Raw genomic sequence first — 13,412 nt, 5'->3', positions numbered from 1 at the left:
TACCAGGGTGGGAAGGCCCATTGGTTTTGGGCTTTTCCAGCCTAATAATACCAGCTGGATTTCAGCTTTTCCAGTCTTAGTAATGGATGCAGTGTATCAGACATCCGCCATTACTAAGGCAGTGGTAATAAAGTTTAAAAAAACAGACGCAAAGAAAAAATATTTTATTGAAATAAACCCCCCCCCCCCCACACACCCTCGTTAACCAATTTTTTGAAGAAAAAAAAACGCCGTCATCTAAGTAGTCCTCGAATCCAATGATCGGACCTGTAAAAAAACAAGGAAAAAAAACATCAGTAACACTAATAAGTAAAAAAGCAAAATCATTATGATCCTTACCTTCCTGGGGCTCTGAGACCGTAAACTAATGAGTGACAGCTGTCAATCGTTAGTTTACATCACATGGTCTCAAGTTACCTCAGTTCATTGGCCTACTTAGGTAACCAGCCACCACGTATTGTAAACTAACCAATGACAGCTTAGAGCTGTTACTGATTGGTTTACTGAGCCTTGTAAGTTGTGCAGGATCACTCAAGATGCAACAGAATTTTGGCGCATCTCTGGTGCGTGCGCCACTATAAACCTAATGCGGGGACTCCTTCAGATAGAAAGGGGTCCCTGTTCTAGGAGTTACTATCATCGGTGGGCTCAGGTATAAAGTTGATGCAGGCCTGCTCCAGCGAAACGACGGCAAATGATATGGAAGGAGACTAAGGCTGGGTTCACACACCCTATTTACGGACGTAATTCGGGCATTTTAGCCTCTAATTACATCCGAAAATACGGCTCCAATGTGCCGGCAAATATCTGCCCATTCATTTGAATGGGCTTTACGATGTTCTGTGCCGACGGTCAAAGAAGTGCCTGTCACTTCTTGAGACGTAATTGGAGCCGTTTTCCATTGACTCCATGGAAAAACAGCTCCAATTACGTCCGTAATGGACGCAGCGAAAAGCGCCTGCACATGCCATTATGTCTGACATTCCGGAGCCGTAACGGAGGCTGCCGTGTGAACATACCCTTATGGTTCCCTTGCATCACTGCTGCTTTCAATTGTATCCGCTTCCTAAGGACGCAGATACAATTGAAGATAGTACACTACATTAGACAACATTTACTTACCTGACCTGCTGCAGTGCCCTTCTGTCCTGCTCTGTTGTCTGTCCCCCACTGTGTCTAAGACACGCCCACCCTTCTTAGATTGGCCACAGTTGCCCACGTAAACAGTTCTGGCCAATCAATTAACAGAGGGTGTCTCTTATAGCTTGAGGAGCGCTGGTGAAGCTGGCCGGTCAGCACTCAAGTTAACTTAAAGGGGTTTTAGAGACATTTATGATATATCCACAGGATATCAGAAAAAAGGAGATTTTTGAAGCAGCACTAGTCCCGAGTATGGTGCGGTGCACGCTGTCAAGCCAGGCAAACCCACTCCAGCACGATGTATATCCAAAGAAGTAGTAGGACAACAGCACACGTCTTCAAATCATCAAAGTGGTTTTATTGTCAAGACATCCACAAACGACAAGCAACGTTTCGACCCATAGTGAGTGAAGGGTCTTTGTCAAGCCTAACATTATGTCTAAAAACATCGTTATAAATGGGTGAATACAAATGATCACATGGCCCATTCCAACCAGTGAACATCGTGAATCTGGTCTCCCAGGTGAAGCATACATTAGTCTTAATGACATACATCAAATAGTTATATAATCTTCAAAAACGTGCAAAACTACAATGTGTAATACATCTTTAATACATCATCATCAATAATATATCAATCATTGTTATTACAATAGAAAAGTGAAGGAGGAAAGTTCACCACACTCCAGGTTCCAGCTACGATCACAGAGCTCTACTGTGCATGCTCAGCAATCAATCATCTCTGCTGTGCAAAAAATAAAGACCAGCGTTCGATCAAAAATAGTGATCAAAGTATGTATAAATGTAAGACATCCTCAGTCATAACAAGAATCCATCATACTGCAGCTCCATATCTGTATATTTTGAGGCAAAATTAATTCAATAATTAAAAACGTCTTCACTCTGTATAAGTCACATGTGAACAGGGCAGACGGAGGGAGAAGGGATCAGGTTCATATTACTTCATGATATCAATCACTAGAAGTTAAATATAAGACATCCTCAGTCATAACAAGAATCCATCATACTGCAGCTCCATATCTGTATATTTTGAGGCAAAATTAATTCAATAATTAAAAACGCCTTCACTCTGTTTAAATCACATGTGAACAGGGCAGACGGAGGGAGAAGGGATCAGGTTCATATTACTACATGATATCAATCCCTAGGAGTTAATGTCATCAAATACTATTTAGTGTTAAACCGCCTACATAAATCGGATCACCGAAGTGATTCAAAAACTTTCTAGGGAATGCTTGTAACTTCTGTCCGACAAATCATGTTGGACAATAATACCGCACAAAACACGAGATTTATATAATGATGATAAAAAAGCCTTCATTCCGTAATGTTAAGTCACATGTGAACAGGGCAGACGGAAGGAGAAGGGATCAGGTTCATATTACTACATGATATCAATCACTAAAAGTTAGTGTCATCAAATACTCTTTAGTGTTAATTCGCCTACATAAATCGAATCACTCAAAGTGATTAAAAGACTTTCTAGGGAATGCTCGTAATATCTGTCCAACAAAACATGTCGGACACCTATACCGCACAGAACACGAGATTTATATAATGATGATAGAGCATCAACCGTAGCCCACCCAATCAAAGAACCACTATACTCAAAAACATTGCATAAAAAATATACAGATGGATGCCAACATGAAAGGAACCGCTATAATCTTCGTTCTGATCATAAATCCGCTGGCGTGTGGTGAATAAACCTCCATCACGAACATGCTCAAATCTGTAAGAAATATTCCAAAAATATCAAGACCCTCAGGAATACAAGACGATGCAAAAAATAGATGCTACACAATGTGTCAGAAATCACCCATCAAGTGTACAATATTAAAAAAATTTTAAAAACAGCAATGGGATTTCAGAGTCCAGGAATTATCTTGTATTCTAGATTCAAACCTTTGGGGTATAGGGAATCTAACTCAAAGATCCAACGTAATTCTTTATTTTTCAATAGCTTCTGTCTATCCCCTCCCCTCCTGAGTATCGGGACACAATCTATTACCCTAAATCTCAATTGATTTAACTGATGATTCTTTTCAATAAAATGCCTTGGTAATGGAAGTTCCATCATTTTCTTTCTGATTGTACTTTTATGCTTATTAATTCTCAATTTAATAGGCATAGTTGTCTCTCCTATGTAAATCAATGAACAAGGACATGTAATCATATATACAACGAAATCTGAATTGCACGTAAATCTGTGTCTGATATTAAAGACCCTCCCCGTATGTGGATGCTGAAAACTATTCCCTTTCACAATATTATTGCAATTGCAGCAATTCAGACAGGGAAAATTACCATTTTTGGGGGGGCAAAGTAGTAATTGTGTATTTTTCTTTCTACTACCCACGTCTGACTTAACCAGTGTGTCTCTAATATTCTTAGTCCTCCGATATGACATAATAGGTGGTATTCTCAACGTGTCAATCTCATTATGTCCCTTGGACACTATAGGCCAATTCTTTCGCAGAATATTACCTATGCGACCACTCAAATTGCCAAAAGTTGATATAAATGGTATACGTTCAACTTGTACACCCTTAATATTGGATTCCAAACTATTGTCTAGTCTATCCTTATGTTTCTGTACAAGTTTCCTAGGATAACCTCTCTTCGTAAATTTATTACACATCTGAGTCAACCGAATTTGTTTCTGTGTAGTATCTGACACAATCCTATCAACCCTCAATAATTGACTCCATGGTAACGACTCAATCATGTGTCTAGGATGGTTACTACTATATAAAAGGAGATTATTTCTGTCTGTGGGTTTCACAAATAAATCTGTGGAAAATACTCCGTCTTTCCATTGTACCAAAGTGTCCAAAAATTGTAATTCTCGATCAGAACAAACCATGGTAAATTGAAGAGCTGGAATATGTGTGTTAAGTTCTAACAAAAACTGATCAAGACCCAACCTATCACCTTCCCATATGACAAAAATGTCATCAATAAATCTCCACCAGCAGCGGATGTGACCCATATGGGGGGAGGTGTAGACATACTCCTCCTCAAAGGTGGACATGAAGATGTTCGCGTACGTTGGGGCCACGTTGGACCCCATCGCCGTCCCCCTTAGCTGTAAATAGAACTGGTCACCAAAGAGAAAATAATTCTTCCTTAGTACCAGCTCCAACAGCTGGAGGATGAAGCGTCTACACCCTGGGTCACATCCGGTGCTGGCGAGACATTTCTCTATTGCCCTTAAACCTCTATTGTGTTCAATGCTAGTATATAGAGATACAATATCAAATGATACAAGTAAAACAGGACCACTGGCCTCAATCAGTTGTAATTTATGTAAAAAATCTGTTGTATCTTTAATGTAAGACGAGGCCTTCAAAACATGTTCTCTCAGGATTTTGTCAAGGAAGATTGCAATATTATTAAAAATTGAACCCCTCCCTGACACAATTGGTCTGCCTGGGGGGGGGCATGGAGATTTTTGTGAATCTTAGGTAGTGTATATAATATCGGAGTAATTGGTTCCTCCACCTTCAGAAACTTCCCCAATTGTTGGTCAATAATACCCTGTTCCACTGCAACATCAATAATACCTTTGATCTCTTTCAATAGCTCTAACTTGGGGTCTCTAGGTAACAATTGATATATCTCACTATCTGCCAATTGACTATAAATCTCTGACTCATATTTACTACTGTCCAAAATGACCGTGGCTCCAACTTTATCGGCCTGCTTTATGGTAATCTCCTTATTATTCATAAGTTCCTTTAAAGCCTTCCTTTCCTTATTTGTAAGATTCAAATTACTCCTTGTATCATGTATAGTACTCTCTTTTAATGATTTAATCTCATCTAACACAATCTTTGAAAACGTATCAATAATCGGGCTAGAGGGAGGCATATATGTGCTAGTTGGTCTAAGACCCAATTTGCCAGACTGAAACATACAATCAGAATCACTTTTCTCACAGACAGTAACATTATCTTTGGAAAACATTACTTTAAGGTTCAGACGTCTAAAAAAACTTTTAAGATCAAGATCCAATTGGAACCAATCAACATCAGTATCAAGACAAAATGAAAGACCCTTCTGTAACACCTGAAGTTGGTCATTCGTGAGGTCTATAGATGAGATATTTACCACTATATTTTCGTTCTTGGATGGAACCGAGGAAATTGGGGAGTGGCAACCTGTTATACACTACCGGTGATTCTGATTCAACCGATGACGCCAATCATGCACCTTTTTTAGACAAAGGTCCACTTGGAAGTATGGACGGTCTAGGAGGGGTGGACGGAAACACCAACGGCAACGCAAGAGGCCGATTTCGTTCGAGATCGAGACCCCCAATGAGGAGGAACCCTCCAAGAACGAAAATATAGTGGTAAATATCTCATCTATAGACCTCACGAATGACCAACTTCAGGTGTTACAGAAGGGTCTTTCATTTTGTCTTGATACTGATGTTGATTGGTTCCAATTGGATCTTGATCTTAAAAGTTTTTTTAGACGTCTGAACCTTAAAGTAATGTTTTCCAAAGATAATGTTACTGTCTGTGAGAAAAGTGATTCTGATTGTATGTTTCAGTCTGGCAAATTGGGTCTTAGACCAACTAGCACATATATGCCTCCCTCTAGCCCGATTATTGATACGTTTTCAAAGATTGTGTTAGATGAGATTAAATCATTAAAAGAGAGTACTATACATGATACAAGGAGTAATTTGAATCTTACAAATAAGGAAAGGAAGGCTTTAAAGGAACTTATGAATAATAAGGAGATTACCATAAAGCAGGCCGATAAAGTTGGAGCCACGGTCATTTTGGACAGTAGTAAATATGAGTCAGAGATTTATAGTCAATTGGCAGATAGTGAGATATATCAATTGTTACCTAGAGACCCCAAGTTAGAGCTATTGAAAGAGATCAAAGGTATTATTGATGTTGCAGTGGAACAGGGTATTATTGACCAACAATTGGGGAAGTTTCTGAAGGTGGAGGAACCAATTACTCCGATATTATATACACTACCTAAGATTCACAAAAATCTCCATGCCCCCCCCCAGGCAGACCAATTGTGTCAGGGAGGGGTTCAATTTTTAATAATATTGCAATCTTCCTTGACAAAATCCTGAGAGAACATGTTTTGAAGGCCTCGTCTTACATTAAAGATACAACAGATTTTTTACATAAATTACAACTGATTGAGGCCAGTGGTCCTGTTTTACTTGTATCATTTGATATTGTATCTCTATATACTAGCATTGAACACAATAGAGGTTTAAGGGCAATAGAGAAATGTCTCGCCAGCACCGGATGTGACCCAGGGTGTAGACGCTTCATCCTCCAGCTGTTGGAGCTGGTACTAAGGAAGAATTATTTTCTCTTTGGTGACCAGTTCTATTTACAGCTAAGGGGGACGGCGATGGGGTCCAACGTGGCCCCAACGTACGCGAACATCTTCATGTCCACCTTTGAGGAGGAGTATGTCTACACCTCCCCCCATATGGGTCACATCCGCTGCTGGTGGAGATTTATTGATGACATTTTTGTCATATGGGAAGGTGATAGGTTGGGTCTTGATCAGTTTTTGTTAGAACTTAACACACATATTCCAGCTCTTCAATTTACCATGGTTTGTTCTGATCGAGAATTACAATTTTTGGACACTTTGGTACAATGGAAAGACGGAGTATTTTCCACAGATTTATTTGTGAAACCCACAGACAGAAATAATCTCCTTTTATATAGTAGTAACCATCCTAGACACATGATTGAGTCGTTACCATGGAGTCAATTATTGAGGGTTGATAGGATTGTGTCAGATACTACACAGAAACAAATTCGGTTGACTCAGATGTGTAATAAATTTACGAAGAGAGGTTATCCTAGGAAACTTGTACAGAAACATAAGGATAGACTAGACAATAGTTTGGAATCCAATATTAAGGGTGTACAAGTTGAACGTATACCATTTATATCAACTTTTGGCAATTTGAGTGGTCGCATAGGTAATATTCTGCGAAAGAATTGGCCTATAGTGTCCAAGGGACATAATGAGATTGACACGTTGAGAATACCACCTATTATGTCATATCGGAGGACTAAGAATATTAGAGACACACTGGTTAAGTCAGACGTGGGTAGTAGAAAGAAAAATACACAATTACTACTTTGCCCCCCCAAAAATGGTAATTTTCCCTGTCTGAATTGCTGCAATTGCAATAATATTGTGAAAGGGAATAGTTTTCAGCATCCACATACGGGGAGGGTCTTTAATATCAGACACAGATTTACGTGCAATTCAGATTTCGTTGTATATATGATTACATGTCCTTGTTCATTGATTTACATAGGAGAGACAACTATGCCTATTAAATTGTGAATTAATAAGCATAAAAGTACAATCAGAAAGAAAATGATGGAACTTCCATTACCAAGGCATTTTATTGAAAAGAATCATCAGTTAAATCAATTGAGATTTAGGGTAATAGATTGTGTCCCGATACTCAGGAGGGGAGGGGATAGACAGAAGCTATTGAAAAAGAAAGAATTACGTTGGATCTTTGAGTTAGATTCCCTATACCCCAAAGGTTTGAATCTAGAATACAAGATAATTCCTGGACTCTGAAATCCCATTGCTGTTTGTAACATTTTTTTAATATTGTACACTTGATGGGTGATTTCTGACACATTGTGTAGCATCTATTTTTTGCATCGTCTTGTATTCCTGAGGGTCTTGATATTTTTGGAATATTTCTTACAGATTTGAGCATGTTCGTGATGGAGGTTTATTCACCACACGCCAGCGGATTTATGATCAGAACGAAGATTATAGCGGTTCCTTTCATGTTGGCATCCATCTGTATATTTTTTATGCAATGTTTTTGAGTATAGTGGTTCTTTGATTGGGTGGGCTACGGTTGATGCTCTATCATCATTATATAAATCTCGTGTTCTGTGCGGTATAGGTGTCCGACATGTTTTGTTGGACAGATATTACGAGCATTCCCTAGAAAGTCTTTTAATCACTTTGAGTGATTCGATTTATGTAGGCGAATTAACACTAAAGAGTATTTGATGACACTAACTTTTAGTGATTGATATCATGTAGTAATATGAACCTGATCCCTTCTCCTTCCGTCTGCCCTGTTCACATGTGACTTAACATTACGGAATGAAGGCTTTTTTATCATCATTATATAAATCTCGTGTTTTGTGCGGTATTATTGTCCAACATGATTTGTCGGACAGAAGTTACAAGCATTCCCTAGAAAGTTTTTGAATCACTTCGGTGATCCGATTTATGTAGGCGGTTTAACACTAAATAGTATTTGATGACATTAACTCCTAGGGATTGATATCATGTAGTAATATGAACCTGATCCCTTCTCCCTCCGTCTGCCCTGTTCACATGTGATTTAAACAGAGTGAAGGCGTTTTTAATTATTGAATTAATTTTGCCTCAAAATATACAGATATGGAGCTGCAGTATGATGGATTCTTGTTATGACTGAGGATGTCTTATATTTAACTTCTAGTGATTGATATCATGAAGTAATATGAACCTGATCCCTTCTCCCTCCGTCTGCCCTGTTCACATGTGACTTATACAGAGTGAAGACGTTTTTAATTATTGAATTAATTTTGCCTCAAAATATACAGATATGGAGCTGCAGTATGATGGATTCTTGTTATGACTGAGGATGTCTTACATTTATACATACTTTGATCACTATTTTTGATCGAACGCTGGTCTTTATTTTTTGCACAGCAGAGATGATTGATTGCTGAGCATGCACAGTAGAGCTCTGTGATCGTAGCTGGAACCTGGAGTGTGGTGAACTTTCCTCCTTCACTTTTCTATTGTAATAACAATGATTGATATATTATTGATGATGATGTATTAAAGATGTATTACACATTGTAGTTTTGCACGTTTTTGAAGATTATATAACTATTTGATGTATGTCATTAAGACTAATGTATGCTTCACCTGGGAGACCAGATTCACGATGTTCACTGGTTGGAATGGGCCATGTGATCATTTGTATTCACCCATTTATAACGATGTTTTTAGACATAATGTTAGGCTTGACAAAGACCCTTCACTCACTATGGGTCGAAACGTTGCTTGTCGTTTGTGGATGTCTTGACAATAAAACCACTTTGATGATTTGAAGACGTGTGCTGTTGTCCTACTACTTCTTTGGATATCCACAGGATATGTCATAAATGTCAGATAGATGAGGGTCCCACCTCTCGGACCCACACCTACCTCTAGAACGGGGCCCCCTAAACCCCGTTCTACCTCTCTATGTTGTAGATGAAAAGTGTGATTCTCGACCATGAATTACGGAAACAGTGTAGCTCGCTGAGCTACGCTGTTACACGAAGTCCCATAGAACTGAATAATAGTTATGGAAACAGCGTATATCACATGCTACGCTGCTTCAATAACTTCCATTCACTACTATGGGAATTATGGAAACCACAGAACTCAGCGAGCTACACGGTTTCCATAATCCATGGTCTGAAATCGCACTTTTCAGATACAACACAAAGCAGTAGAACAGGGTTTAGGGGACCCCATTCTAGAGATAGGTGTGGGTCTCAGAGGTGGATATGTCATAAATGACTCTGATGGGAAAACCCCTTTAAGAAAAAATTATCCTGCAGCCGCACCTCCCTGCTGGACGTCTTAGGCACTGGACCCCCAGTGCCCAGTGGCAAATACAACCCTGGTGATAGCCATAGATACTTCAAGTGTATCGAATGGGTTTTCGATAGAGAGCTGCAGCCCCTTTTTTCTGGAAATCGGCGATAGTATAAGATTACAGACAGTGGCCACATTTACTAATGCGGTCGATTTGTTAGACAGGGTAAGCTTAGACCAGGCAGATATGAAACGCACCAAATTTATCACAGTGGTGCATACTGTATGATAATTTAGGCGCATCTTGCTTGACCTCTTAGACACTTTTCTCTTCCTTATACCAACTTTGATTTGTTTTTGGTTTTTTTGCAAGAATTTTGTGCCAGGTTTTTGTGGAACAATGCCACTTTCCCAATAGACAACACCCCTCTTGTGATACTTTTTAAAAGTGTCTAAAGTGGTGCAAACATAAAAAATTGTGCCAATTTCTGTCAAAATTTGGCACAATTTTCAACACATTGTTGGCCGAGACACAATTGTAAATCTGCCCCATTGTCTTCTCTATCTCCGTATACCATTTTTGGCTTAATGTTCCCCTTGAGAACTGTTGTAGGAGACCCCCACTGTTTTCTGTTATAAATGCTACTGATGATAATGGCATTTTATATGAAAAATAAAGAAGTTTTGTTTTTTGTTAACAGACCATATAGAGTATGCAGATCTGACTTTTCACGCTCTTCGCAAACAGCTAATTTTTTTGGAGGAATATTCAGTCAGCTGTAGATTTCCCCTGCAGCGGCCATTGTCGTAGAAATGTGTCATTACATGGTGAACACCCCTCTATGACATACATATGCCATAATAGTGCTCTATACACCCTTGTTGCTTTTCCCATATCTGAAAAAGAGTTCTAATTTTTATTAACTCTGATCTTCCTTCTTTATTGGTATAATGGGGGAACAGCTGACAACTGTGAGAATTACACCAGCAAAGAAGAATGGAAGAGTGGTGTATGTTTGTGGGCAATGTAATGCTGCATTACAATGTATGTTTGTCCACCTGAATAGAATAATAAAGCTCTGCTCACATATACGTTTTGGCCTCCATTCATAACCGAAGCCACGGCGCTGGATCCGTCATGATGGATCACCGACACCCAACAGAACTTATTAACAATGGGGACCGTCGGGGCTCCGCTGTGGTTTTCAGTCATCTTGACGGCAAGAATAGTGCTGCATGCTGTGCTATTCTTGCTGTCAAATGTGACACAGTTAACAAAGTTATATTTAAAAAAGGTCTTTCAAGGGATAATTCCATACCAAAGCCCAGAAATCTGTTAATAGTAGTTTTAGTATATAAAGTCTGCCTTGGTGCTGCTGCTAATCTGTGCTGCAGGAGACAGACTCTGAACTGAATTATTCTCCTCCCCCTCTGGCAGCTGACAATATAGTTACTACTTCCATCACCTGCAGATACAGTATGTGCCATGTAATCCAGAGTAGTGTGTGTGTATGTATGCATGCATGTATGTATGTATGTATGTATATATATATATATATGTGTAATATATATATATATATATATATATATATATATATGTGTAATATATATATATATATATATATATATATATATATATATATATGTGTGTGTGACATCCTCCATATGAACTGAAACTATGAAAGTATAAAATAGAAGTGGCCATGTGCAGGATTCATATCAGCTGTCGGGATGCAGGGCTGCAGTTCTAACAAGCTGAGAAGAAGTCTCCTCATCTTCACTGCCATGTTACTTCAATGTTACTTCAATGAATCTGTTCCTTCCCTGACAAGCAGGGCAGAAATCTATTTCTATTGACTTCCCTGCAGTGAACAGAGGATCACTATGCAGATAACTGGCTGTGGGGAGAGTGACAGAGCATGTGTGTCCACCAGTACTCCGCTCATTGGATGGGCACATTGCTATACACCAGGTGATGCCATGCTATGTAAGTAAATGTCAGAGTCGTAACTCTTCACTGGATCATGTTTTTTTAACAGCATATAAATGTCAAACCTTGTTCATTTTTTATGATCTATGCAATGAATATTGAATTTTATGGTGGGACAAGCGCTTTAACCTCATATTTATGATTTGTAATTATTCATTTTTCAGGACTCTGAATTTCCTCCAGACAACAGGGTGAACCCTCTTTTGGCTCAAGTTAAAGGGAAGAGTAGCCATCTCCTCAAAACAAGTGGATACAGTTTGAGCAACACTCTGAAAGCACATGAACTAGCAGTGAGCTGGTAGGAATATTTTTTTTTGAGAGATCATAGAGTGACAAAAATGCTATAGGTCTGTTAGGCCCTGTTCACACTGAGTTTTTTTTTGCAGGCAGAAAAGTCTGACTGGAAAAATCAGCTCCGTTTTTTTCACACCACACGCGTTTTTTGCCGGTATTCTTGCCGAGTTTTTTGGCGTGTTTGAGACGTATTTTTACCTCTTCAACAGGCAAAGAAAAAAAACGTGAGCATATTTTTCCAAAAAATGCAGCGGCCTTTCGTGGCATTTTTTTCCCGTCTCCCATTGATTTCAATGGGTTTTTTTGAGGTGGAGAATGCCTCAAGATAGGTCATTATAGCTTTTTTTCCCACGAGCGGGGGAAAAAAAAAAACCTGCCTCCCATTGAATACAATGGGAGGCGTTTTCGGACGTGTTTTCGACTGGGTTTCCACGTAAAAACGTAAAAAACAAACTCTGTGTGAACAGAGCCTTACAGTGCATGCACTGAAAAAAAACCTAACTGTAGATGATGTATCAACTACTGCTGTTCAGCTTTGTTTGGTCACTAGGTGGCAGCAGAAGCACTGCCAATTCTCTGTAACATAGGCAACACTTTGCAACTTATATGACGAATATCACAAATATTTATTTACATTACATTTTAATATAATTATACTGTGCATACTGATACTACTTGTATGTGAGTGCACTAGTTCCTATTTCTTTGCATGCAGCACAGAATATTAAGATATAATAAAAACATGTTATATATGTTAATAATTGTTAAAAATGCACCTTTAAGTAATAACATACATATCAGTGTATCGTTGTTGCAAGCATGGAATGTGAAAAAATTGCATTTTCCAATATCTTTAAAGGATTACTTCTTGGTTTATTGACATACATGGATACCAGAGCATGGAGCAGAGTAAAGCTTTCCCTTCCCTGGAAAATGTCATGGTTTGTAAATCCAGCCCAATGACTCTGGGGCCAAGTCATGGTCCATTTACTTGCACTGTCAATCTGCACAATAGACCGATGGTGCAGTCCATATGCTACTATGTGATTCAATGCGATAGCAATTCTTCTAGGAGAGAATACCTCCCTAATACGGCATTCATCACAGTATTCCACAATGGAGTGGAATGGAAGCCGGACCCAGACCGATCAGATATTGATGGCCTATCCTAAGGATAAGCCATCAATTTCTTAGGACTGGAAAACCCCTTTAAATAAACTAAGCTTTACTTGTAAAATGCCTGCTTTATGATACAATGTGATCACTGTATACAGTATTCCTGGCGTCTTTCACTATAATGTAATCTGTACCTGCAATATACCTTATAGCCTGATGAATG

At 38.9% G+C, this 13,412-nt stretch overlaps 1 protein-coding gene across 1 annotated transcript in view; it reads left to right on the top strand.

The window, feature by feature from the left end:
- The window catches only part of SPAG16 (sperm associated antigen 16), a 776,986-nt gene that overhangs the window by 155,278 nt on the left and 608,296 nt on the right, over nucleotides 1-13,412 (top strand). Inside the window, exon 10 of the mRNA XM_075829642.1 lies at nucleotides 11,944-12,077. Within this exon, the coding sequence (XP_075685757.1) occupies nucleotides 11,944-12,077 (134 nt within the window). The remainder of the gene's footprint in view (nucleotides 1-11,943; nucleotides 12,078-13,412) is intronic.

This window comes from Rhinoderma darwinii, chromosome 6 (assembly GCF_050947455.1).
Source record: "Rhinoderma darwinii isolate aRhiDar2 chromosome 6, aRhiDar2.hap1, whole genome shotgun sequence".
NCBI classification, from domain to species: Eukaryota; Metazoa; Chordata; class Amphibia; order Anura; family Rhinodermatidae; genus Rhinoderma; species Rhinoderma darwinii.
This window is presented reverse-complemented; position numbering and strand designations above follow the sequence as displayed.